The sequence below is a fragment of the Haliotis rufescens genome, unplaced genomic scaffold (genome assembly GCF_023055435.1).
Source record: "Haliotis rufescens isolate VD_foot unplaced genomic scaffold, xgHalRufe1.0.p SCAF_64, whole genome shotgun sequence".
Classification (NCBI taxonomy): Eukaryota; Metazoa; Mollusca; class Gastropoda; order Lepetellida; family Haliotidae; genus Haliotis; species Haliotis rufescens.
Genome location: NW_025964355.1, coordinates 1,993,577 through 2,020,974, shown reverse-complemented (window position 1 = coordinate 2,020,974; position 27,398 = coordinate 1,993,577). Strand labels below are relative to the sequence as shown.

Genomic DNA, 27,398 nt, shown 5'->3' with positions numbered 1-27,398 from the left:
GTAGACAATGGTAGAATGGCTAGATGTTACCCTCGCATGCAGCTGGAAGGGAATCGTGTGTATGGCGCCTGTATGATGTAGTCGCATTTGTACGATGGGCTCTGCTTTCAGCAGATATTTCTTCTAGTTATGGAAATTCCTTTAAGTGCACATATTTACAATAAAATAGATTCCCGTGGAGGTGGAGACAAAACTAACGGAAACATCCTACAAAGCCTACGACTGTGGTCGTCACGTGCACGAAATAATTTCAAATATGGATTCCTGCCAATGCTGGCCGAGGTATCTTTGGATCAAGTCGAGCCGAGCGACATCGAAAGATGTACGTGTGGTCTGGCGGACTAAAATAGGTCAGAGCACATCGTTGTACCATTCATTTTCAGGTGTTAACAACACACGAACAGCTCCCCGCTGTGAGAAAAAAACATTTAAATTTAACATTTGAAACCTCAAGCAGCGCGTTCGGTTCAAAATTCAAATTAGACGCGGTTAGATTTACATCTCAGAAATCTCAGCTTAAATCAGAGTCGATTATATGATTCCCACTGTATCATGTGCATGAATTTATGAATCTTATCAGACGTTTAAGGGAAACAGAGTATAAATACAGTGCTTTGTGAACCGCCAAATGATTTGCGGAATATTTGTTTTTCAGAAGCCCTCACACATCGGGAAACCGCTATCGAAACTTATTGGGAATGTTATGCAAAAGTTTATCGATCACTTTGGCATCGTATCGGTGTATGTAACCTTAAAAGTAACCCGAGAAGAATGTGCTATCGTGGTCTGTGTTCCTGATCGATTACGAGATTGTCTGCTTTGTTCACATTCCGTCGTCGCAAAGCAGAACACATATCTTTAATATATGCAAATTGTGTGAATGCACGAAATAATTTCAAATATGGATTCCTGCCAATGCTGGCCGAGGTATCTTTGGATCAAGTCGAGCCGAGCGACATCGAAAGATGTACGTGTGGTCTGGCGGACTAAAATAGGTCAGAGCACATCGTTGTACCATTCATTTTCAGGTGTTAACAACACACGAACAGCTCCCCGCTGTGAGAAAAAAACATTTAAATTTAACATTTGAAACCTCAAGCAGCGCGTTCGGTTCAAAATTCAAATTAGACGCGGTTAGATTTACATCTCAGAAATCTCAGCTTAAATCAGAGTCGATTATATGATTCCCACTGTATCATGTGCATGAATTTATGAATCTTATCAGACGTTTAAGGGAAACAGAGTATAAATACAGTGCTTTGTGAACCGCCAAATGATTTGCGGAATATTTGTTTTTCAGAAGCCCTCACACATCGGGAAACCGCTATCGAAACTTATTGGGAATGTTATGCAAAAGTTTATCGATCACTTTGGCATCGTATCGGTGTATGTAACCTTAAAAGTAACCCGAGAAGAATGTGCTATCGTGGTCTGTGTTCCTGATCGATTACGAGATTGTCTGCTTTGTTCACATTCCGTCGTCGCAAAGCAGAACACATATCTTTAATATATGCAAATTGTGTGAATGACGGTGATATCGTGAGGCGAGGACATGCATACCCTTTTCATGACAACTTGGTGCCATTACCGACTTGTAGTGATCCATTCCTATTTATCAACGTTATTTTGCCTTGTGCACTCAAAGGAACCTCTTTCGTCGGACATATCAGATGTTGGTACCATGCTATTCTGATTGGACATTGGCATTTTAACAGTATCCATGGCATGATAAAATTGATATGAAGGCCTAGATTATATAGACATATAGTTTTGTTGAATGATCTAAAGGGGTAACAGTGAAATTGTAATCTTATCCGTTAACAACACAGTGTTTTCATGTGAATAGTTTAACAAGGACCTAATGCACATCAGATTTTTCTTGAATCACGAATGCTGCAGATCTGATATGAGGTCCATCCAAACATGAGTAACTTTGAGCAAATATTCTTGACAGAATATCTGCTGGTATGGTGTCGTGATCACTGCACAACTCTGAACCGATGTGACTGCATGTCAATCCATCTCCGATATAAATCGGTGCTGCGGAGAATTATTCGCTGTAACAAATAATTATATAACAAGAGTTTGCCACTAACATTGCTATATCCCCCGCCCCTGTTGCAGAATGTATGACATAATTAAATCTAAACAAACCCTAACCTTTTTTAACCGTGCTGGAACTTGTCATGGAAATTGTAAAGAAAAGAAGAGTTTGGAACCTAAGTCTATCTAGCTGCCATGGAAACGTAAAAAAATAAACATTTCTAAAATTTCTAAATAGCAAAAGGCACCAGTTCGGAGAGTAGTGTTGTGTTTCACTTTAAGAACATATTAATTTATAACTTGATGATCAGTTTTGCCACGTTTCATCTCTTTAATATGTCTTAATGTATGTTTACAGTGTTTGGACAAATAATGTTTCTCAAATATCTATCCATGGTGACGTTTCTTTTGCGGTTCAGTTTAGATATACGGTGAGAATCTCAAGTTGTTTTTTCGCCAGCTATTTTTTGATAAATTTGAAAAATTAACAAATAAATCATCGAATCATTACTTCAAGATGATCCCCAATATATCAAGATTTTGGATAAAATTATGCAAATACTTCTTGATGCAGGTTTGAAATGGAGATGTGTGTTTTTATGGCTTACGAAATAGATTACCTGGGCCACAAGCTAGATAAAAATGGATTACATCAAGCGCACAGAAAGGTTGAGGTCACCAGAATTAATGCCCCTGAACCAAGAACAGTGGCTAAGCTTCGTGCATATCTTGGGATGTTGAACTTTTATCACAGATTCATTCCTGATATGCCTTACACATTGGATCCACTTTATAGTCTGTTGAAAAAAATGGTGCATGGCCCTGGAAAAAAGGAAGAGGGAAGTGCTTTCCTCATGTCTTAGAACTTCAATCAGATGATGTGTTTACTCACTTTGATCCTTCTAAATTCATCTTACTACAGTGTCGACCCGTGAAGATTCCGGGGTAGAATAGGTCTTCAGCAACCCATACTTGCCGTAAAGTGCGACTATGCTTGTCGTAAAAGGCGACTAACGGGATCGTGTGGTCAGGCTCTCTGACTTTGTTGACACATGTCATCGATCCCAATTGCGTGGATCGATGCTCATGATATCAATGACTGGATTGGCGTTAAACAACAAACAAACAAACTACATTGTAACGCATCATCATTTTGTGTTGGTGCAGTATTGGCACCCAGACTTCCTGATGGAACGAAGCGACCTTTTGGTTGTGCCCTGCACTCTCACACCTGCCGCAAGAAACGTTTCTCAATTAGATCGGGAAGGCCTTCCTGTTATTTATGGGTCGAAAAAAATTCACAAATTGTATTGTCACAGTTTTGAGACCATGTTGCAGACCATAAGCCTCTACTGTTTCACTTTTGTCTAAACAAATCAGTTCCAAATATGGTATCGCCACGCATTCAATGATTGTCTGTATTGCTACAAGAATATGACTATACCGTGATCTACAAAAAACGGTTGTGATCATAGCAATACTGATTCATTGAGTCTTCTTCCCATGGAAGAAACTATGGTAGACTATCTGGTGTTTATGTTGAAACAGGTAGAAACTTCTACAATTACAGCAGAGAACATGGAAAGTGAAACATCCAAAGACTCCACCCTATCCAGAGTGTAAGAGTATGTTGTTGGTTGGCCAAATGTTTCTGCTTTGCCTGATGAGTTGGAACCACATCACAGGTTAGAGAATGAGCTGAGTGTCGTTGGCAAATGTGTTCTGAGAGGTGATCGTGTGATCATTCCAAAGACTTTTCAAAGAGAAATATTGAGAAACTACACGCCATTCATCCTGGTGTTACTAGAATGAAAGGCCTTGACCGCAGTTATGTGTGGTGGCATAACATGAATAAGGACATCGAAGCCAAAGTCACGGACTGTGCACCATGACAAGAAAACATGAAGAGTCCAGCAGCCGCTCCGATTCATCCTTGGGGATTTCCATCGAAACCCTTGCAAAGACTTCATGTGGACTTTGTTGGACCATTCATGGTTATTGACGCATATTCAAATGGATTGAATGTGTTGCTGTGCAGAATTCTACTACTGCTGTGGCTCACTTAAGAAGCACTTTCGCTACTCATAGATTACCCGAGTTGTTGGTGACCGATAATGGTACAAACTTTGTAAATGACGAATTTGGAATGGTCATGAAAACATTAGCATTGAGCATTTCTCTCTACCATCCCGTCGGAAATGGATAAGCCAGGGAAGCTGTTCGAATCATTAAGACTGGGTTGCACAAGACTGATGGTGAAACTTTGCACATGAAACTTCAAGATTTTCTCTTCAGCTATTGCCTAACTCCACAACCAACAACAGGCATCTCGCCTTCTCAGTTGTGGTTGGGAAGTTTACCCAGATCCACGCTGGATTTGATTTTTCTGTATAATCAAGGTCGTGTGAAGATGACTCAGAGAAAGGTTTTTGAAGAGTGTACAAGGAGGATGCGACCATTTAGGATAAGTGATCCTATGTGGTCGAGACATTTAAGTTGTCAACAATGGATCCCTGGTGTATTTGACTCTGTTATGGGTCCTGTATCTTACGTCATCCAGCTCAGAGTAATAATTAATAAGACGCCATGGAGATCACACCGTGTTCGTTCTGTTGACATTAGGTTTAATGACAAAACCATCATTTCTGAACGAACTGGATTACCAATTATGTCACAGCCGTAAGTTACCCCGAGACCTGACGTTGTGGATATAAGTACCATGGTGTCTCCCCCTAGAACCGATGTGGTGGATTCTTCTTCTACAACGTTGCCTCCTCCTGTGTTGACAAATGACTCTCTTCCTCCCGGGGCGGTCGGGTAGCCTAGTGGTTAAAGCGTTCGATCGTCACGCCGAAGACCCGGGTTCGATTCCCGACATGGGTACAATGTGTGAAGCCCATTTCTGGTGTCCCCCGCCGTGATATTGCTGGAATATTGCTAAAAGCGGCGTAAAACCATACTCACTCACTCACTCACTCTTCCTCCCAGGTGGTGGTTAAATCAAATGACTGATTTAGTTTATTGCTGAAGACAAGATATTGCTTCACATTGTCAAGAAGAAAAAAGGAACGTATGATGCCCCAAGAAGCATGTGGGTAAATTTTAATGGATAACATTTTTTGTTTAAAATGTTTATTTTAATTGGTGGAGGAGGTAGTGAATGGAAATAAGTTTTTGTCTAATATGTGTTTTCCATAAATGATCACTAGTCGTCTGGAATACACAACTGAATATGACCTTGACATTGGTGCAGTTTGAAGCACCTTACTAACATGTAACCTGCTAACATGTAACGTACAGTTATTATGTTCCCCGCTCGACTTGCCGAACTGTTTGCATTACATTTTCAACATACTAACAGCTAGTTTGTATCTCGGATAAATAATGTATGACGCCATTCTCCAGATATTTACAATATTTTCTGAATGAAATAGATATAGGGGGAATAACTCAAGTTAATTTTCTTTTTATTTATTTTTCGATGAATGTGCAAAATGGACGAAGTGGATAAATGTATAGCTGTAGTATTCTTACAGATTCGGACCAAATATCTACAATATAATTAGGTTTGCGGTAAGATAAATTCATGTATCCACGAGCCACGAGAGACCCCCGCACAACCCATAACGTCCAAACTAGTACAGCAATGTATGTCAATCAAGCATAGACAAAGCCTCAGCTTCATACTGGGCATGCGCAGCGACTACACTGCCAAGACCAAGGCGGACAACACACCGTTTTATGTACAAGAGGCACGGTAATCACAGAGCGCAGATTATTTTGCCTGGGACGTCATGGAAGATAATTATGAGTATTGTCATGGAGCTGTGCTCCAATGATCAGGGGTGCCATGAAATAAGAATAAAGTGATGGACAAAACGTAGAAATAGGTTCACAGGTTTCTTAAATAACTGCTAATTGTACTAATAGATGACAACAGTTAAGATAAATCCAAGCTGCACTCACACAGATCACAAATCAATTCCATCAGCGCAAATATACAACCAGTTTAGCCACACAACTGTATCGTACCAATAAAGAAAAGCAGAGTAGCAAAAACAATACTTTGACAAGATACGGACCAGATGCTTAAAAACTGCCAATGAAGTCAGCTGTGACCAATTACCACCTGCGTCAATTAACTTCACACTCTTGTGAATGAAAAACCCAGGCTGAGTAAAATGAGTCACTTTGACTACAAAATAGACGGGTACGTCTGAATACCAACTCGCCTTAATCGACTAAAGATTCTGTCACTTTGATTGAACAAGGAAATACTAAAATTCTTAAATAATTAGTTTATCACGGGAAGGTTGGTTATCCACGCATTACCAGAAAAGCGGAGTATTGGAGTCACTAGTTACTCAGTGCCAAGTCATTCGCGAGAAGGTTGGTTATCCACGGATTGTGAGAAAAACTAAGACTGAAAAACTGAGAAACACTTGTTACTAGGAGCTTAGAAGTAACAGGGAAGTTGGTCATCCACGTATCACTAGCAAAACTAAGCATTACAAACGCTAGTAGCTAAGTTTAGTTCAGTACAACCAGACTAAGTCGGAATCTTGATCGGCATAGCCCCGAACCCACTTACTGACAAAACCTGAGTTTCTGACATGAGTTCTCCAGTAGCGGGACAATCGTGAACGATTTAACGAAGTCTGGAGGGTGAAGATAGGAGATCTAGAAAGACTTTAAATACACTGCGCGCGGACGTCGGTGGAGGGGAACCTCTCCTGGATCGCCGGAGAATACAACTGACTGGGCCGCCTAGCTAACGTGTGTTTCTTACAAGGGGATACCACGAATCGCAAACTAACTACTACATCTATACTGAAGCGCACTAAAATATAGCGCTAAACATAAGCTATCCAACGGTACTATTAAAGATTCACAACAAGCTATGTACAATTATTGATGAGGCAAAAATGAATATAAATACATGAGAAATAGCTGAATGTAGATATAAATTCCTCTAATGTTTGCAAATCATAAAATATAAAGACATTTTCAATACAAGAATATGGTGGTGAACATATGAGAGACAACATACATCCAGTCAATACATGGTTTGAGAGTGCCATTAGATCACAAGGGAATGAAATAGTGGGGCAACTAATTCTCAAACACAAAATGATCTCACACTGTACAATGACGACCGTCGGAGTTTGGCTGGCGGTATCGGAAATAAAGTCGGGGAACATAGAGGCACTAGACTTTACAATAAAACACTACAGGGAGAATAAACTATGAGAGGCGCAGCCCAGAGTGGTTTATTCTCCCTGCAGTGTTTTATTGTATGCTATACAACGATCACGAGTCGTTTATTTCTTATATGAAATATCAACATTATGTACAACCTCTTTAAGGATGATGATAAAATGTACAAGCTTTGAAAATATTTACCAGTATTAAATGATGATGACTCCCTGACCTGAATAGAATCGGACCTCGGTAATGTCGGACAATTCCATTCTATGCACAGGTGGATATTTCCCGCATATTCTTACAATCACATCAATTACCTGTACCTTTTCTCTCAATACCGATTGTCAATTCGCTCCCGCTTTAGGATGCGATCGTTCGGCCATCGCGTCCAATAAACAACGTCATCAAGTTGCGAGCGCATGTTCGAGTCTCCAAAATGACGTCATAATTAAACAATGTTTTTCGTGAAAAAAACCACGCTTCGCTCTTCACTGGTATTTGCGATATATCGCGTAACTATCCGATATAAGACAATAAAGTCAAATTATAATAATATATAGCGAACTTTACTGAGTATTTGAAATTATTTGCTGTCCTGATCGTAATAGATCATTATCGAGATAAAGCCGTACTCAATTCAATTCAATTCAATTCAATTCTTTATTGTATGAAAGGCCACAGGCCCATATACAACGGAGTTACATAACATATTTTATAAAATACAAAGTCAAGGTAACAATTCACTTCGTAACAAAAAAGCATTATGTATGTACAAAGCCAGTTGATGTTGTGTTATAAGATCCTTGCAAGACAGTAATGAAGACAATCTTTTAGCATTAAAATGAGATAAAGACCACTGCGGTAAGTACTTGTTTCTTAGATTTTCGTATATATACTCATGATGGCACAGTTGGCGTCGGAATGTCTATGGTCCTATCACAGCATTGACCGGGATAACAAGACAGCTGTAATTGCTGGTGTCTGTGGCTAGTTGTGCTCCTGGAACTAAGAGTGAATTACTGACGAAGTTGTACTCGAGGTAGCCGTAGTTGTTGTAGTCTTCACAGAAGCTGTACATGAGCCGGCCTCCTGCCAGATCAGCCGCACCGATGAAGTCCCCAGATTGCACAGATATTCTCTGAGCGGATGGTATGTCCCACTCCATGACTCGGTTCTGTCTACAGTCTACGTCGTTGGTGCCCAGGATCGTCACCCTGCAAACAGAGGTAGGTAGATCGATAGATGGACGTTTCACTTCCAGTCACTAACAGTAGTGGCGCACACATTATTCCTTAAGTAACAGCAGCACGACAGAAACCTATGGTCGTGGGTTTGATTTCCGGTTTCAGGTTTGTCAGCACCATATCCGTGTTCGATCGTATCATCAAAGTGGCAAATGAGACCTGCATCACTTCGATGTTCACTGTTTAAAGCGGCTTTTGACCCAACTCACTCACTCACTGAGTGTGGTACATCACCAGCAGTGTGTGTTTATGACATGAGCGTAGCCGTGAAGATCCGGGTTAGAATAGGTCTTTAGCAACCCATGGTTGTCTTAAGAGACGACTAACGGAATAACTTGCTAGCTGCATGTCATCGTTTCCAAATTGCGTAGATCGATGATCATGATATCAGTAACTGGATTGCCTGCATGGATCAGACTCGTTTATGTTCAGACCGGAACTGAAATATTGCTGAGTGCGGCGTTAAACAACCAAACAAACATACAAACAAACAAACAATAACATCAGCGTAGCCGTCTTATAATTGGTCTTCAAAATTGTGGATCGATGTTCATGATCTCAATCACTGAATTGCCTTGTCCAATATTCACAGACCGCCGTCGTACAAACAAACAAACAAACAAACAAACAAGAACATCGGTGTGTGTTACCACTCACGTGCTGCCTGTGTTTCTCATTATCATCAGTCTGATTGTGCCTGGCTCCCGGCAATACGCCCTCCACGTGACCACCTTTCCTGACCGCGTTATGGTTGTCAGTGGGGAGGGGCCATACATCTGCGTTCTTGGCATGACGAATTGCAAGGGGCGTAACTCCCCCTTGGTGACGAAGGACGTTGTGGCTGACACATCTGCAGTGAGAAATGAATGTACTTAAAACATCAATGCACTTAACTATCCAAAAGTTATGTACAGTGACCTCGTAGATCGAGTGTCATCGTACCCCGACGGCGTGGTTCGTTGCTCACAATGTCAAGCACCGGAACGCCTGGTTCAGATTCGATTATATAGTATATCCAGGCCGCCGTCATGTGGCTGGAACATTGCTGAGTGTGGCAGAACACTCACTCACTCACTCACACAGGTAAATGGTCTCATATTTCTATAATACCCGTAAAGATCCGGGTTAGAAATAGTTTTCAGCAGCCCATGCTTGTCGTAAGAGGCGAACAAACGGGTTCGGATGGTCTGGCTCGCTGATTTGGTTGATGCATGCTAACGTATCCCAAGTGCGTACCTCGATGCCCATGATGTCAATCACTGTATTGTCTGGACCAGACCTGATAATTTACAGATCGTCGACACTAAGCTGGAATATTGCTCACACACACACGCACCCCCCCCCCCCCCCACACACACACACACACACATTCTTACATATACACACACACACACACACACACACACACACACACACACACACACACACACACACACACACACATAAATATATATACATGTATCTATCTCACCTGCGCAGATTGGACGGGCTCCAGTGAGGGTGCCATCCCTCTTGCAGGCACGTTGTAGATTCCCTGATGCTGGTACACCTGAGGTACAGGCGTACTGAATCACCTGCCCGGGGATTCGATAGGTGGCAGCGGTCTGCAGCACCGTGTTGTCTCCGGCCTGGGGGGTCGGGACGTTGCAGTTCACAACTGTCCGACAAGAAAGCACACGACGTGATGACACTGTCCACGTAACGGTCATTGTACGCGTGCTTCAATTAACTTTGTTTCATTCATTGTTTAACTTGACAAATATTGAAGTCTGGTACAACTAGTCGACAGTCGGAACAGAGGAATGTATGAACTAGCAAACAACCATTTACCTACTAGTACTCATTATTCACCTGATAAGAAGGAAGAAGAGGCTGAAGAATAGAAGAAGTTCCGATCCATAAAAAGTGTCATGTATTAATTCCAATTCTAAATGTCTATCAAAGACATCAAGTCAACAGCCAACCAGAGAGACAGGGTAGTTAGCCAGGATGAGGAACAGACAGATGCACAGACCAATAAACAGAATACCAGTCAGACATTCAATTAAACAGACAACCAGCCAGACATATTCACTATAACAGATAACAAGAAAGATATATACAATTCAACAGACAACCAGCCAGACATATTCACTATAACAGATAACAAGAAAGATATATACAATTAAACAGAAAACAAGCCAGACATATTCACTATAACAGATAACAAGAAAGATATATATAATTAAACAGAAAACAAGTCAGACATATTCAATAAATAGACAACAAGCCAGATTTATACACTGAAACAGATAACCAGACATATACAATTCAACAGACAACCAGCCAGACATATTCACTATGACAGATAACAAGAAAGATATATACAATTAAACAGAAAACAAGTCAGACATATTCAATAAAACAGACAACAAGCCAAATTTATACACTGAAACAGATAACCAGACATATACAATTCAACAGACAACCAGCTAGACATATTCAACATAACAGATAACAAGAAAGATATATACAATTAAACAGAAAACAAGTCAGACATATTCAATGTAACAGATAACAAGAAAGATATATACAATTAAACAGAAAACAAGTCAGACATATTCAATGTAACAGATGACAAGAAAGATATATACAATTGAACAGAAAAAAAGTCAGACATATTCAATAAAACAGACAACAAGCCACATTTATACACTGAAACAGATAACCAGACATATACAAGTCAACAGACAAGGAAACATGTATAATCATACGACCGACCAGGCAGGCATATACAATTCAACAGCCAGAAGACCTAAACAACTAAACAGACAATCAGCCAGATATTTCAGAATTGACTTTCACTTTGTGTGAGTTCATTGAAGTATGACCCTTCATAGAGTGAGGGCCAAACTGTATATATTTTTATTTCTAATACACAACTATTTTTAGTAGTTTGACTTCATATTTACACTGTTCACGTCTTTTCAAGAATACAGTCTTGTCTCGTCAAAATGTGTCCTTCATACACTTATGAACCTCAGTTTCGAGGTCATGTGACCGTCCTCTCGTCCGATGGAAAAGCCGTATATCGTGTAAACTTTACATTAAAAATACAAATAAACAATAAACATATACAACTGAACAGATAAGCAGCCGGATAAATGGGGGGGGGGGGGGGATCAGACATGTAACAGCTTACTGTCAGGGTTGCAGCTACCGCAGGAAGCGGGGCAATCTTGGGCGTAAACTGAAAACGTGGAGCACATGTCAGGGATGAAGTCGATAACGGCCTGACAGTCACCCCTCCTGTCGCCGCAGATGGTGGCGGAGCGACGGTGACGGATGAGCGGCTTTTCTAGAAGGAAATGCGGTCATCTTAATACACAATGTCAAAAGTAGCTGCATTTAGCAGGCATTAATATCAAGAACTAGTTTCAATACAAGTAGATTGAACCTCGATATAACGCCTTATCCAGTCTTTGTCCAAGGAGTCCAACTTAAGTCTACAATGTTAAGGCAAGTCTAGATTGTTCTGGGCTCCATTTGAATTATATTTATTTTTTATTTTGTAGATATATATTTTTGAATAAGATACGTTATATCGCTGTTCGGCGTAAAACAACAAATACATATCTGTAGATATGCACGTGTTCATCGTATCTAGGGAAATGGTATCTGATATGTGTAAATTATAGCTCGAGACTTGATATCAGATACCCACGCATACATCATATCTTAGGAGCTGGTGTCATATACGCACGCTTCCATCAATAGAACTTATATCAGAGATGCACGCGAACATCATATCTGTAGATCTTATATCAGATATAAAGGGGTACAGTCTATCTATAGAACTGATAGCAAGTCGTCGCCTTAGACCCAAAGTGTTCTATCTCCACTTTTGGTGAAAATTGAGTTAATGTTGTTCGAGCTATTTTCAATGTGTATTCTATCTCCATATCAAGTTTCAAAGCGAAACAGTGCCAGGAAATGTGTTTTTTCATAGATGGGCTTAGTTCTATCTCCACAAATTCAACAGCCTTTCAGTTCTAGAGTGTTCTATGTGAACATCCAATGGCTATATTCGTATTTGCCACGTGATATGGAGATAGGACACTCTGGTTCCAACGTTGGATTGAAGTCAGATGCACAAGGTAGGAGACTTTTTTTCATATTTCAAAATATAAATGAGCCTCTGAACATTTCATGATGATGCAAATATAATTGTTAACATATTGGTACTGACATTTAACAATCACAGTAAATATTGATGTACAGACGTTTTCACCATTTCCCTTTTACTTTTATTTCGGAGATAGAATAGTCTGGTTCTAAATTAAAATAGTTTAAATAGAACACCCTGGTTCTCAGGCGACGAAGTAGGTGCGGATACAGTATATCTACAGAGCTGTTATGAGTTGTATGCACGCGAAGATCATAGCGAATTTTCACAAGGACATCGGGTGTTCGAATTTATGTCATCCGGGAAAAATCTGCTTACCACTAGCTGTTGAGCTTGCCAAAGAGTTCTTCTTACAAAATAAGTCCCACTTCTTCCCACACCTTGATGCAAACTTGTTTCCGGCAGACTGAGACCCGATGTGGCCACACCTGTTAGAAAAGCCATTAGGTCCGGCGCCTGCAGAAACAGTTGACAAATCATGTAGCTGAGGTGAGGTGAGGTGAGGTGAGGTGAGGTGAGGTGAGTTTTCGCGTTCAAAATTGTTTCACTAAGTCTTATATTGTGACGTGTTTGTGTGGCCCCTTGTACTAGTCCGGACTTATGCCGGTTTTATTCTTCTTTACTTCCGCAGATTAACATGGATACATTATACTAAGAAACACTACACTGACCAGCCAGTCCTTGGTTTATCCCCAAGCGTCCGGCAGGGTAACAAGTACCATCATTTGACATATTTTGCTATTATGTCGTGATAAAACAAAAATAATCTTTAACGCAGCGTATTCACTCACTCATGTACATGTATTGGGTACTGTGTTTTCCCGTATCCTCAACCAGAATATATTTAATTCACATTACATGTGGAACGTGTTTTGACATTAATCTCCATAACAAAACTGACAGGTATGAAATCCCAGTAGGGACATTGTCGCGTTATCGCGTTATAGTTCTTACTAAACAAGCAAAAAGGGTTAAATTTAACCGAAGTGCGACAACGCAACAATATTCTTCCATACATTTCAAACAACAATATGCCAGTGCGGCGAGCGGGTCCCAATTTACTCACTGGTGCCGATGTCCCAGCTTGTGGAGAAGTCCTCTCCTCTCTGCAACCTGCAACATTGCAAGAACGAGAACGCTCCAGTTCTTCTGTACTTGTCATACAGTGTCAATAATGTTGGATCCTGTATATTGCTCCGGGACGTATGTCAGTGCCCCCTAAGACGGTGAACGCATATCAACGTCCTTCAAAATAGGGAACGTACACCAATGTCCTTCAAAATAGGGAAGGTACACCAATGTCTTTCAAAATAGGGAACGTACACCAATGTCCTTCAAAATAGGGAACGTACATCAATGGCCTTCAAAATAGGGAACGTACACCAATGTCCTTCAAAATAGGGAACGTACACCAATGTCCTTCAAAATAGGCAACGTACACCAATGTCCTTCAAAATAGGCAACGTACACCAATGTCCTTCAAAATAGGCAACGTACACCAATGTCCTTCAAAATAATGAACGTATATCAATGTCCTCTTACAGCGGAAGGAATAGCAACGTCTTCTTTCAGGGGAACGTATATCTTTGTCTTTGTCTTCTGTTCAAAGCGGCGTTAAACTAAACTCACTCTCTCAACCCGTGAAGATCCGGGGTAGAATAGGTCTTCAGCAACCCATGCTTGCCGTAAAAGGCGACTATGCTTGTCGTAAAAGACGACTAACGAGATCGGGTGGTCAGGCTCGCTGACGTGGTTGATGCCAGTCCTTGATCCCAAATTTCGTGGATCAATGTTCATGATGTCAATCACTGGATTGTCTGGTCAAGACTCGATTATTTACAGACCGCCGCCATATAGCTGGAATATTGCTGAGTGAGGCTTTAAACAACAAACAAACAAAACTCATTCAGTCGGGTAGACGTGTGACGATGGAGCTCCGACTACACCGTGAAAATTCAACATTTCACACGCGCCTAAAGCCGACAAATAACAACATTCGTATATACAGGTGCGGAAGGTGACTTAGGGGGCGTTTCCATCGCAATGGGGGTGCAACATGGAGGGCAATAATAGGGCTCTTTTGTCACCCCCGAGGCTTGAGCAAGTCGGCAATGTTGACTTGTTACTCCCCCCCCCCCCCCCCCCCCGTCACACACACACACACACCCTCCCCCCTCCCCCCGAAGTGGACTTACAGCATGGACTTGGGCTAGCCTCTGTACTTGTACTGTTTGTGTCAAGATGCCTACAAATATACAGCGTTTTCATAGCTTACTTTTATCTGGTGACGTCGAACTCAACCCTGGTCAATAGTTAATATATCGAGAGGGACGAGTTTATCGGTATAAACGAAGAAATTTTACGAGGGCTTCGGTCAGTGACGAGTGACCTGTCTCGGGACATCAGAGATATAAAGTCTGATACTAGGAAGTTGACTGAAGCTGAGAGAAATTAAGTCGGATATCGATAACGTTAGGAATCAAGATCACATACTTCATTTCATAGACAATCCAGTGATTGACATCATTCATTGTTCATGTTCATTGTTTGTTTAACGCCGCACTCAGCACTATTCCAGCTATATGACGGCGGTCTGAAAATAATCGAGTCTGGACCAGACAATCCAGTGATTGACATCATTCAGCGTTCATGTTCAGGCATGCAAATATTTTCTTGGTGTGAAGTCAACTCCAAATCATGTTGTTCGTGGTTTTGTTTGTTTGTTTGTGTGTTTGTTTAACGCCACACTAAGCAATATTCCAGCTACATGACGGCGGTCTGCAAATTGTCGAGTCTGGACCAGACAATCCAGTGATTGACATCATGAGCACCGATCCACGCAGTCCCCGTAAGTGGCCTCTTACGACAAGCATAGTCGTCTTTTAAGGCAAGCATCAGTTGCTGAAGACCTATTCTACCCCGGGTCTTCACGGGTGTGTTGTTCGTGGTGAGTGTGGGAGATACCTGTATATATCTATGCCTACAAGCTTTGTATAAAATATTGGTATTAATTACTTATCCATGCAAGACTCACGACTAACGCAAAAATGCTATAATATGATATTGTTAGATATGAGTCATTGTAAAAGCAACTGGCCTGCAGAGTTAAGAAATGTATTATTTAAAATGGGATTTGGCTATGTTTGGGATAATCAGTGTATTGGCAGTATTCAATCATTTTCTCAGACTTCATGGTAAGAGCAAAATGTATTTATCATCCAGACCAGTATGCATCCTTGTCACTTGGTGCAAAAACATTCAAATACTTTGTGTATAAAGCTATAGTGTGTCAAGAGCATTATATTCAGTATATTTCTATCAACAAATCCGTGTAGCTTAGCTATGTTTAGAGGTAGTTCTCACCAACTAAAAATTGAGACTTGCAGATATGCAGATGTTCCAAGAAACGAAAGGTTCTGCAATGTTTGTTGAAAAGGTTTTGTTGAGGATGAGTATTATTTCTTGTTTGTATGAATGGTGTATGCTTAATTGCGTGAACAGTATATTCCAAGAGTGAGTGAGTGAGTGAGTATGGTTGTACGCCGCTTTTAGCACTATTCCCGCAATATCACACCAGAAATGAGTTTCAGACATTGTACCCATGTCGGGAATCGAACCCGGGTCTTCGGCGTGACGAGCGAACGCTTTAACCACTAGGCTTCCCGACCGCCCCCGTATATGTCCAGTGATAAATAAATTAGCACAAGAAATTTGTCTAAGTATATTTATAAGTCTATGCAACTTAGGACAAAACTGCTGATGTAAATTTCATTTACGATGGCCTACGTAACCTTGCTGAATAAACAATACCAGAACAGAACTTGCTACCGTCACAAAAAGTGGAATCAGTGTGATGACTCACCCGCTGGCGTCTCTCAAAGCCACGAGGAATGCTTGTGTTTCAGCCTTTCTGGCGTCAGCAACTTCAGCCATTTCTGCCGCACATGCCGCTGCATGCCCAAACCTTGTGGTAGTTCCCAAATATCTGTAGCAGAAACCATCGTCGGTGTTGCCTGTGTAACCAGCCTCGCATACCACGATGGGACCGGTTGTGGTAGTTGTTGGTGCAGCTGTTGTTGTAGTTGTAGTTGGTGTTATTGTTCCCCCTTTATAATTAAGAGGTATCATGTGGTGAATTTGGACTTAACGTCGCGTTCAAGATTTATTTTCCTTTAAGCGACGTGCATTCACGATTGCAGCTGCTTGTACTGGTATAGACGCCGGTTTCATACTGCAAGCACATTGAGATGCCATATAGCAGTTTAAAATGGATACCTAACTAAGACAAATTATACTAACGTCGAGTTGACAATTCCGTTTTCAAAACCTTAATGTCGAGCGCCAGGCAGGGCAACACAAAATACCATCTATTAATGTCTATTGATATGAAACGGTCAGTGGATCAAAAACCAACCCTTTGCTATGATGTGATGTTTGCTGTTAAACGCCGCACTCAGCAATATTCCAGCTATATGATTGCGGTCTATAAATAATCGAGTCTGGACCAGACAATCCAGTGACTGATATCATGAGCATCGATCCACGCAATTGGGATCAATGACTGGCATCAACCAAGTCAGCAAGCCTGACCACCCGATCCCGTTAGTCGCCTCTTACAAGCATAGTCACCTTTCACGGCAAGCATGGGTTGCTGAAGACCTATTCTACCCCGGATTTCACAAGTATTATAAGTAAGACATCGGGGATGTCAGTTATTACAGAAACCTGGTGTTTTTCTCACTCGTAGTAAACATGACCACAGAATCCATTGCGTCTACATGTGAGGATTCCGGAATGAAAAAGCTCACAGGTCGCCATGCTTGTGACAGCTAACTATTATGAGGACTTGACGTAGGCTGCTGCTCATGCTATCAACCACTAGTTTCCTAACTAAATTTTACAAAACTGCTGGGCTGAAGAAAGCATCCACTTGAAAACTGGATTTTACCAAAAGGTTCCAAACGTTATAAAAACGTTACTTATCTGAAAACACTGAAACACTGCAAACAAAAGGTGCTGAACACAACTATGATAACCTTATCAAATACATCACCATCGAATAAAAACTCAAACACACATGATAACTAGACTCATGATAGCTCACACATACATCAGTTAATTCATGGGTAACACAGGCGTGACATTGACCGGCACTTACCGTTACAAATCGCACCCATTTCTGACCATTGTCCTGTGGAAAGGCAGAATCTCGGGACAACGATGCTGTTGTCGATGTCGCACTCGTAGTTGACGCTGCTGCCGATGCTGTAAGATGCTGATGGCGCCCCGATAAAGCTTCCACCATCCACATCAGACGGAGCACCACAAGAACCTTTGGATTGAGATCGTGTCTTTGTGTATAACAGTATTCTAGTTATATTACGGCCTGCAGTTGATGTCGGAGTAAATCCCGAAATGATGAAGGTCTCCGAAGTTTAACACTTTGGTGACACATATGAGCGCGAATCGGGTGTTCTATACTTCTTTTAAGTGGTATAGATCACACTGTACTGGATTAGATAAGAAACACCATGTATATGTATAGTTTACCATTGGCAAGTGGATGTCATCGCTCTTGTCATACATTCTGATAGAGAGTTTTGCTGATAAATACAGGTATATATATATATATATATATATATATATATATATATATATATATATATATACCAATGGTAAACTTTCCCATAATATTCACATAATTTCACAACTTCTGTGGTGCTCGCGAGCATGGCCTTTCTACGAAGATGTGAAAGAGCGTCATGCGACTCTTCCTCTAAAGTTGGTTGATCAAGGTTACAACATTGAAGGTCTCAGTTTTTAAATGTTTTAAAATGTTTTAAGGCAGATATGTTGAGTACATGTCCAATGTCCAATGCAATTACCTACATTGTCTTGTACCATTATATTTCCGTGTATTTTTATCAGATGAACAATTGACTTGCCTTTGCATGAGTTTGTGACGGGTGCAACCGGTGAGGCAGCATACGCTAAACCTTTCCGAGAATACTTGGTATCTTCAATATTTGGCAGTGATTCATAAACACACCATCATATAGAGTCAGACAAGCACAATCGACTCTGCTTTGAGATTTGCTAAGTATATGGAAGGTTTTCTTCGCTTTTATTGGATCATTGTAATGTCATCAGTAACAATGACGTCACAATCTAATGAAATCCTCTGTAATTGAAGCTGGTTATCTGCTCTTGTTGCACCTAAGACACTGGTTAATGCTGCTTTGACACTGAAAAAGTTGGAAGAATGATTTCAGATGATGGATGATAAATAGAATCTCACCTGTCTGTCTTGTGATATCAAATACATCAGACCCCTGAAGATCAGGGCTCGAATAGGTCTTCAGCAACCCATGCTTGCCGTAAGAGGCGACTATTCTGGTCGTAGGAGGCGACTAACGGGATTGGGTGGCTAGGCTCGCTGACTTGGTTGATGCATGTCATCGTATCCCAATTGCGTGGATCGATGCTCATGATGTAAATCACTGTATTGTCTGGCCCAGACTCGATTATTTACAGACCGCCGGCATATAGCTGGAATATTGCTGGGTGCGGTGTTAAACAACAAACAAACAAATAAAACAAACAATCAAATACATCAACACTCGTTGATAAAAGTAAAAACTTGATAGCTAAAGACTGCTTTCTGTTTACGAAGATGGCATGAGTAAAAATTCTATTGTTTGAACTGCAAGAATAATGGGTAGCTCACTTGCACTCGAGATGGTCTGATCCAAGTTACAGGTGTCTCGACAGCCGATGGCTGCATCGTCGGTTGTGCAGTAGTTGCTATTAGCAGCAATTAAGGCGCTGCAGTCATCATAGCTGTCGTAGTCACCGCCTGGAAAAACAAACATTGAGCTGCAAGGGAGAACATATTGCTGTTTGGCGAAGCAGTGGGGCATCAAGGTGTCATCAAGGTGCTCAGGTGATTTGATGCATTTCGCGAAGGAAGACCCGTTTTATTGCCACATAGATTTTGATTATAGATCGGGTTTGTTTGAAGCAAACACAAGTGATATGGGAGGTGGAACCTGATTGGTCAATAGGAAGGACACAGAATGGACATAACCCGTAATAACCACTGGTGGCGCCACGATCAAGTCACGAAAATCCATCCCAGTTCGGCAAGGGTGGAAACTCGTTTCAATTAACAATACTTACCGTAGTTGCATGCGTTGCAAAGTTTGACGACACAGCCTCCAGAATTGTCGTCAGTATAGCACCATGGCTGAGGTCGCCCACTACCAGGATTCCGGCACTGATTACCAGAATAGTCAGCTTGCAAGGGCCTGAAACGCGAAATATGTACAGATGTATTTATTTGCCCATGTCCACCCAGTGAACTATACTGGCTCCTCAGTAGAATAGTAGATATTCCATTTTAATCTTGATTATCTGCTTGTAATGTAGGTTCTAATATGGTGATGAGTAGTTCATTCTTTCTTAGATAATGATTAATAGAAATCACTATTATTTGCTCTTGTCCACAAGTCTCGTGGGAGATTTGGGCTGACGTACCCTCCATATTAGTTAAGCTTCCCCGAGCGAGTTACATCATCCCTGGACGAACCGATGGACAACAAATATATCTTACCGATCACCTAATCATATTGCAGGTGTGTTTTATGTATGCACGTTATGATTCGAATCGGTAAGAATACCACGTTTGGCAGAAAACAAAGTTAGACTTATTTTGGACTCGGAAAATATCTTAAATATCCGGCGTCTTACATAATTAATATGAGAGACAAAATTGTAGTTGGTAGTTTGCAAATGTAATGCCAACAGTTCAGCATTTCGAGCGGGAAACATACCTTACTTGTCAGCAGGGTACATTGAAAATTATACAATGGGTCTCAGCCAATCAGAACGCGACATGCACGTATAAGGTACTAAGATAAAAACAAGAAGGGATAAGGGCCCTTTTTGACCAAAGGGTATCTGCGGAACTGTGCAACCCTTGTTATGAAAAATATCAAACATGTTCATATGTATGAGAACCAATAATAAGCTTTGGTCATTTCAGAGGTTCTTAGAGGTTATGAAGTATTTTCCAAATAGTTGAACATGACAAGGCTTTGACCCAAGGTGATTGTCATAGGAGATGAAAATTAAATGTTAAATGTTCGTGAATGATCAAAGTCTGATGTGTCTTCCTGAGAGGGGACAGCTCGAGCATAAATGACACTAGCATCTCCTCTTGGCGTGGTATACCGGACCGGAAGTTTACACATCACAGTAGCATCTACATATAGTAACTTCCTGACGACTTTCCAAACACAATGCAATGAGCGTCTACCGAATCTCAAAACAAACATTGTAACAATGAAACATACTGCCATATAACAACATACAAAACTACAAACATGTAGTAAAACATTTGGGTCACGGACTTGGTCATTCTTTGAGGTTCTGACAATTTTCCCTTTTCACTCATTTAATCATATTTGTGTATTTGACAATGTCAGAAGTCCAAACCTTTCAAGTGTAAATCAGAAAGACGACTAGATGGCAGCCATTGCCCTTGGTTGACCATGTAGTTATGGACAGCCTGTTCCAGTGAAAAATAAGTGAAACTTTTGAATTAAAGAGTTGTTCTTTAATTTAAGGCATGGCTGCACAGCATAGACCATCACATCAGAGCAGTGATAAAAAAATTATGGTGTTTTAGAATTAAACAGTATTCTCACTTCTGGGACACGAACAAGCGAACACAAGTTCACCCTACCGCCCCGACATCAGTGGACAAGATTTCACAAGTTTGATATGTGCGACACCTGGTGTCTTACCTGAAAGTAAAGGGGATGACGTCACACTTTGCCGCTTCACCCCAGTTCATACACGGGGTGTTATCTTCTGCTACGTTCCTTTCTCCATTGTAGGTGGCGCCTTTGTCGGCCAGATTGTAACACCATTCGTCAGCTGCAACGTCAAGGATATTAAATACACTGTTACGGATTATCATGGCGTGCCAGAATCCGTGGGATCGAATCGTGCGATTATTATTTTTGGTTTGTCCGCCCCATCCCCCTGATTGTGTTTCTATCACCGTCCTTCAGGGGGTTAACGTCAAACATTGGTACCTACCTTGAAGTAGTGTGTATTACATCAATACTGACCCGGAAGTGGTATGTATAACATTGATGCCTACCCGAAAGTTATGTGTATTTCATCAGTACCTACCCGGAAGTAGTGTATATTATATCAGAACCTACCCGGAAGTAGTGTGTATTACATCAGCCCCTACCCGGAAGCAGTGTTGCTGTGGCCAGGAGGTAGCTGCTTGAGGAGGTTCCAGCTTCCAGGATCAGAGCTATCACGTTGTCCACAGACATGATAGGTTTATCGAAGCCCTGACCACAGTAACTGAAATACATTGAATATGGAGTGTGTTATTGAGTTAAAGGAAGGTTTGCTTGTTAACAAGAAGAATAATAAATATGGGAGAGAATTTGAGATTCGAACCCACAATCATAGTTCTGAGGGACAAATGTAACTCTACTCAACAAATAATAGGCACCTACACATGTGGCTCCTATGATCATATACGTTGGAAAATTAGGGGAAAACACTTATTGTCCACATTGTTATCTCCATTTTATGTGGATAAAGTCCCTGGAAATATCACCAAATATACACACACCTGAGAAAGGCTGACAATATTGTCACCCCTCTCCTTACATTTTACGATACAGTTACAAGTTTCTATGCAAATTTCTTTCTTAAAAGGTGTCGACATGAAATTGAAAATTACAATTACTAAAACATATCACAATATGCCATGACATAACAATTCCATCACCACAACAACCGCCCCTTCCTCTCCATACCCAACACCCCTGTACTCCCACACCTATAACTATTCCAACAAAGTTTGATATTGCAGTCATTTCAGGCCAAAGAATTACAAACATGATCATTACGATTTAAGGCTGGTCCCGGAAACACTGTCAGTGCAAGGGGCGGACCATTTGATATTGAGAGGGGAGCCTGTGTCTTTGTGTGGAGTCATGTTGATTTTTTTCTTGATTTTAGGGGCTGAGAAGATATTTTTATCTTCTTAAAAAAGAGCTGAGATATTTTTGGTGGCACATTTCAAATTCAGACTATGGAAAGAATGTTCTCACTGTTCACTGAAATATTATAACTATGAAAATAGCAGCACAATAATGCTTTTTGTATATAATAACAGACTATACCCAAGGTCAGGCAATGTAAGGCGGTGTTAATTGGCATTTAGATAGCGCTGGGGATTAAGTGTCGTGCCCGGAAAGGCTGATGATTAGAGGGGATATGCCAAATTTTGCTGTATACATAAAACAGAAAAATGCGATTTCTGTGCACTTTGAAAACATATTGAAACAATTATGTATTTTGGACGAATGAAGTTTCAAAGAAATCTGTTGAAGTGGTTTGCACTTTAACAATGCCCCTGAATGTCATTGAGCTTTTGTCCTCAAAAGAGTTTTTAAAATAGTGCCAATATTGAAAGTTCAAGTATACAGTAAAATGTATTTCACAAAGGTCAGTTTTTGCCTCAAGGTTTGGGACATACTCACTTACATCATCACAAAATTGAAACTATTGACCCCAGACCCATTAGACTGCCTTTTATAAGCAAAAGGCAGCCATAAGGAAAAAATGTTCCAGATAGGTGCAAAAATGTTAGAAGCCAATATCATTCAGCCCAGTTCTTCTGAATGGCACTCTCCGGTTGTCATTTAAAAAAAATATGTGACAGCCCTGACCGCTTTGTCATAAGCTATAGACGCTACAATGCAGTTACCAAGCCCCTCTGCCATGTTTTGAAGATGTTGTTGATGCCATATATAGACAATAGCCGTGCCAACATATTTAGTGTCCTTGATTGTGCTTGTGGCTTTTGGCAAATACCACTCCATCCAGCTACAAAACTCAAGTCGGCCTTCATTACACCCGATGCTGTTTTAGAATGAAATTGCCTCCCTTTCGGCCTCAAACATGCTCCTATGGAATTTCAGCAAAGCATTTCAGGCATGCAGAGAAATGAATTGGCTTTACATATTAATATATGTAGATGCCATCATAATATTTTCAAAAACGTTTTCAAAACATTTGAATCACCTCAAGGCAGAATTACAAAAGATAAAAAAGCAGGACTCAACTCTAAAACCAGGCAAATGTAAATTCAAAAAGTCACCTACTTAGGGCATATCTTCAGCAAAGATCCTTCAAAAATAGATTCAATCACACAGATCCCTTCCCTAAAAATGTTTATGACATGCGCCATTTCTTAGGTTTGGCCTGGTTAAAGCAAACTATTCTGGCATCGCCTCCCCTCTATACAACCTTGAAAAAAAACGCGTCCTTCGAATGTTCCAACAATCAAAAAGCTGAAGCAAGCCCTCGCGACAGCTCCTTGCATATCCCGATAAAAACAAACCCTCCATCCTCACAATTGATGCATCTCAAACTGCACATTTTAGGCCAACTTGATTCTCATCTTGAAATGGAAGATTTAAAATGAGTATTAATAAATATGGGTTACATACATATTGTCTCTAATGGTGTAGTCACTGTCAAAGATTATGGCTTTGCTCACGAAATACTCTGTATTGATGATGCTGGCCATATTGCAGTCGTGACTTTTTATTAAGACTGAGTTTCTATTTTTCTAGCAGATGGAGCCTGAGTTCTTTATTTACACAAAATGATGAGCTGTGTTTTTTGGTTTTTTTAAAAACCCAAAAAACAACAACCCGGGGACATCCCCTAGAAATCAAATTGTTCTGCCCCTAAGGTCCAAAACACAAGTAGAATACCCGTATCAAATACATCACCAGACTTACTATATCAGGAGTTTATTTCGAGCCTATAAGCGAGAGACCTCACTTCCGCAATGATGAAATGGTGGCAAATGGCTCCAGGTGTTCATCATGTAGGGGATTCAATATACCAGATAACATTACACTTTCATTTTCTCATGGCAAACCTTTCGTTCAATTTCCTAAACGAGTACAACATGCGTACATTATTTCAAGTCATTTATGTACCTACTCTGTACCGTTCTGGCCCAGCAAGTTCCTCTTTACCGTCAGAAGCGAAGTGCAGGAGGTGGCGCTACCGGTCACCATCATGTCGGTGATGGATATGAACAGCTTGGAGCCGGCAGGTGCCTTAAAAAGGCCAGAGGATTTGTATTATTTTGGGGGATTTGCAAATCACTATTTTCTGACAGTCGGAACCATTGGGTTAACCTGAGTGGCGTCACTTGGTTTGAGATAATGAGTCATCAGTCAGAGTACAGGGTGTTTAATCCGGTTGGGTTCTACATCACGATACCAAAGGCTGAGGTGTGTACACAAACGTAAAATCTTGTATACCCAAGTTATTATTACATGTGCACACGCTTCAAAAATATTTTCGGTGATATATTTGTGTGTGACATGGAGATTTCTACACGAGTGTCTGTCAGATACCATTTATCTTACAAAGAGTTGTTTCAAAACGTATCTAACGAGCGAAAGCACCTTTTTAGCATCAAATCAATGCATTTTGTATGTTCTCATAATCGCAGTGGCACATTATTACATAACACAACGTACTGCTTACTATTCATAAATAATGTGTCCCTACACCTAAACCTAAAAACGCTTCCGCCATCTGTGGATTATCAAGGCGATGCTGATAATGCAAAATAGATCAAAGTACCCACATGATGCCTAGTTAGAGAATTTCACCTCAAAGAAATTACCAATGTTTGCTACCGTATGACATCACTGCCGGTGACCGACTTTTACAAAATGGTGTGTTCACTGGCAACAGTACGCACGATTTTCAGAGGAGGATTTTCGTCGATTGAGGAATGGTATGTATATGAATGTTTCATGTTAGTAATCAGAAACAATCAGACAATCTGTACAATGTTATTTGTTTTTATGTTTTCCGATGTAACCAAGAGAATTTGTCAGAAATGCAGATAACTAGCGTCGTCGTTTTGCGTGATTGGCATCACACAAGACAGAAACATTTACGATTTCTGTTGAATTTACCTGATCATTGTAATGTATATATTTTTTAAGTCCACAATTTGTGCTACGATACTCTTGCCACGAATATTCTCAAAGGCGTCAGCCAATGTACGCAACAATTAGACAATCTCAACAATCTCTCAAAATAGGAGAGTGTAAAATCTGAATTTTGCTTTGTTTACATTTCAACAAGTACAGTTTTCCGAGCACAGTGTTTGTTTCCACACCTAATTTATTTCGCTTGATTTCATCTAGATAATTTGTATTGGTGACAAAGACCATTTGTCATTTGATTCTAAAATGTATGAGTTTGAATTGTATCTGATGTAATAGGCATCTTATATTGCGGAATGTGCACTTCCGCGTTCGTGTTGGCGTATTTTCCGAAACATTCTTAAGGATTCCTGGTTCATCAGGGACGTTTCAAAATTATCATTGGTATTTTCGTGAAAAACAGTTTCCCGTGACCACTAATGTGAATTCAATCCTTCAACTAAATATCCGATATTTAGATTTCTAAACACATGGTTATTTTGCTTTGCCTAAAAAGGCAGTGGATGATATTACAGTGGATGATATCGCAGGGAATTTCCCAGAGAATTCAAAACTTTTAGTGAGCGATTTGTATTATGAATTTTAGTCGATTTCGAAGTGAGGGTTGAAGAGGAGAGACATATATATCGTCGGATCATATGTTTTCGGACATCATACGTCCATGTTTATCGCGAATTACTCCCGCTATAAGGAGGGTTGCGTTGTTTTTCATAAGTGTATGAGATGATTTACGGTTTTTGTGACATGGTGATATATCGTATCTATATGTCGCTGTGGCATCCAGGAGGGTTAACACTCTAAAACCATACCCTTTAACACAGACATAGGTTGACATAACACTGAAACGCGAGCAACTTATCAATGACTTATGATCAGGAAAGTAGTCCCTCATAATCTGACCTCAGGGAATCACCATGGAGTAGCCAATCACTGGCCTGGAATTTGATCACACACATATGTTTGATACCAGTTATCTCAAATAGGTTTCTCTTGCAACCGCCATCAGATTCTTATGTTTGGTCCTCGAAATGCTAAGAGGGCCAATTGTTTCGTGACAAGTAATTCTAAGACGAGTTTCGTAAAATTAGAATGACACATTCGAGTGAAATGATTTCTTAATTACCCATTATTAATGTATCCTTTTTAGCTCTGTCAACAATGCCATCCGGGTGATGTAAATATAACACTGGTGCGCGTGAAGTGATATTTGCATATGTGTGTTTGTGTGTGTGTGTGTGTGTGACTGCTTATACTGGTAGGAAATGATGGCGCGGGGATCGAACCACCGACCTACTACTCTTCAGGCAGACACTCATTCCTATAGACCACGAAGGCAGTCACCTCCCATATGAAGGCTACCGGTGACTAGGTGGTGTCTTAACTTACCTTGACGATCCACATATACTTTGACCCAGCAGGTATAGTGGCGGAAGGGGCGCTGGGAGTTCCAAATGATGCGTTCCTAGAAGATGTTGTCAGGTCAATGAGCTCCCCAGTGACTGAAAAATAACAGACACCTGTTGTGTCACTTTCAAAATGACATATAGTGTACTTATGCAGTTCCTTGCGTTTTAGCTCACGTACATTCAGGAAGAAATGTTGCGCAGTTGGTTGCCGGGTTCAGGCCTTCGGGGCAAATACATTGACAGGAACCCTCGT

The 27,398-nt window shown here is 40.7% G+C and overlaps 1 protein-coding gene across 1 annotated transcript; it reads right to left on the bottom strand.

Annotated features, from left to right (window-relative positions):
* Positions 1–7,985: 7,985 nt before the first annotated feature.
* On the bottom strand, positions 7,986–27,140 carry LOC124151689. The gene is made up of 14 exons (XM_048387070.1): positions 27,126–27,140; positions 24,712–24,830; positions 21,923–22,041; positions 21,465–21,597; positions 19,837–19,964; positions 19,385–19,513; positions 17,816–17,989; positions 16,520–16,763; positions 13,724–13,770; positions 12,976–13,113; positions 11,674–11,829; positions 9,964–10,182; positions 9,150–9,342; positions 7,986–8,462 (listed from the first exon to the last, which is right to left on the bottom strand). The coding sequence occupies exons 1-14, from the start codon at positions 27,138–27,140 to the stop codon at positions 8,174–8,176; spliced, it is 2,103 nt and encodes a 700-aa protein (XP_048243027.1). The 3' UTR covers positions 7,986–8,173.
* Positions 27,141–27,398: the final 258 nt, after the last annotated feature.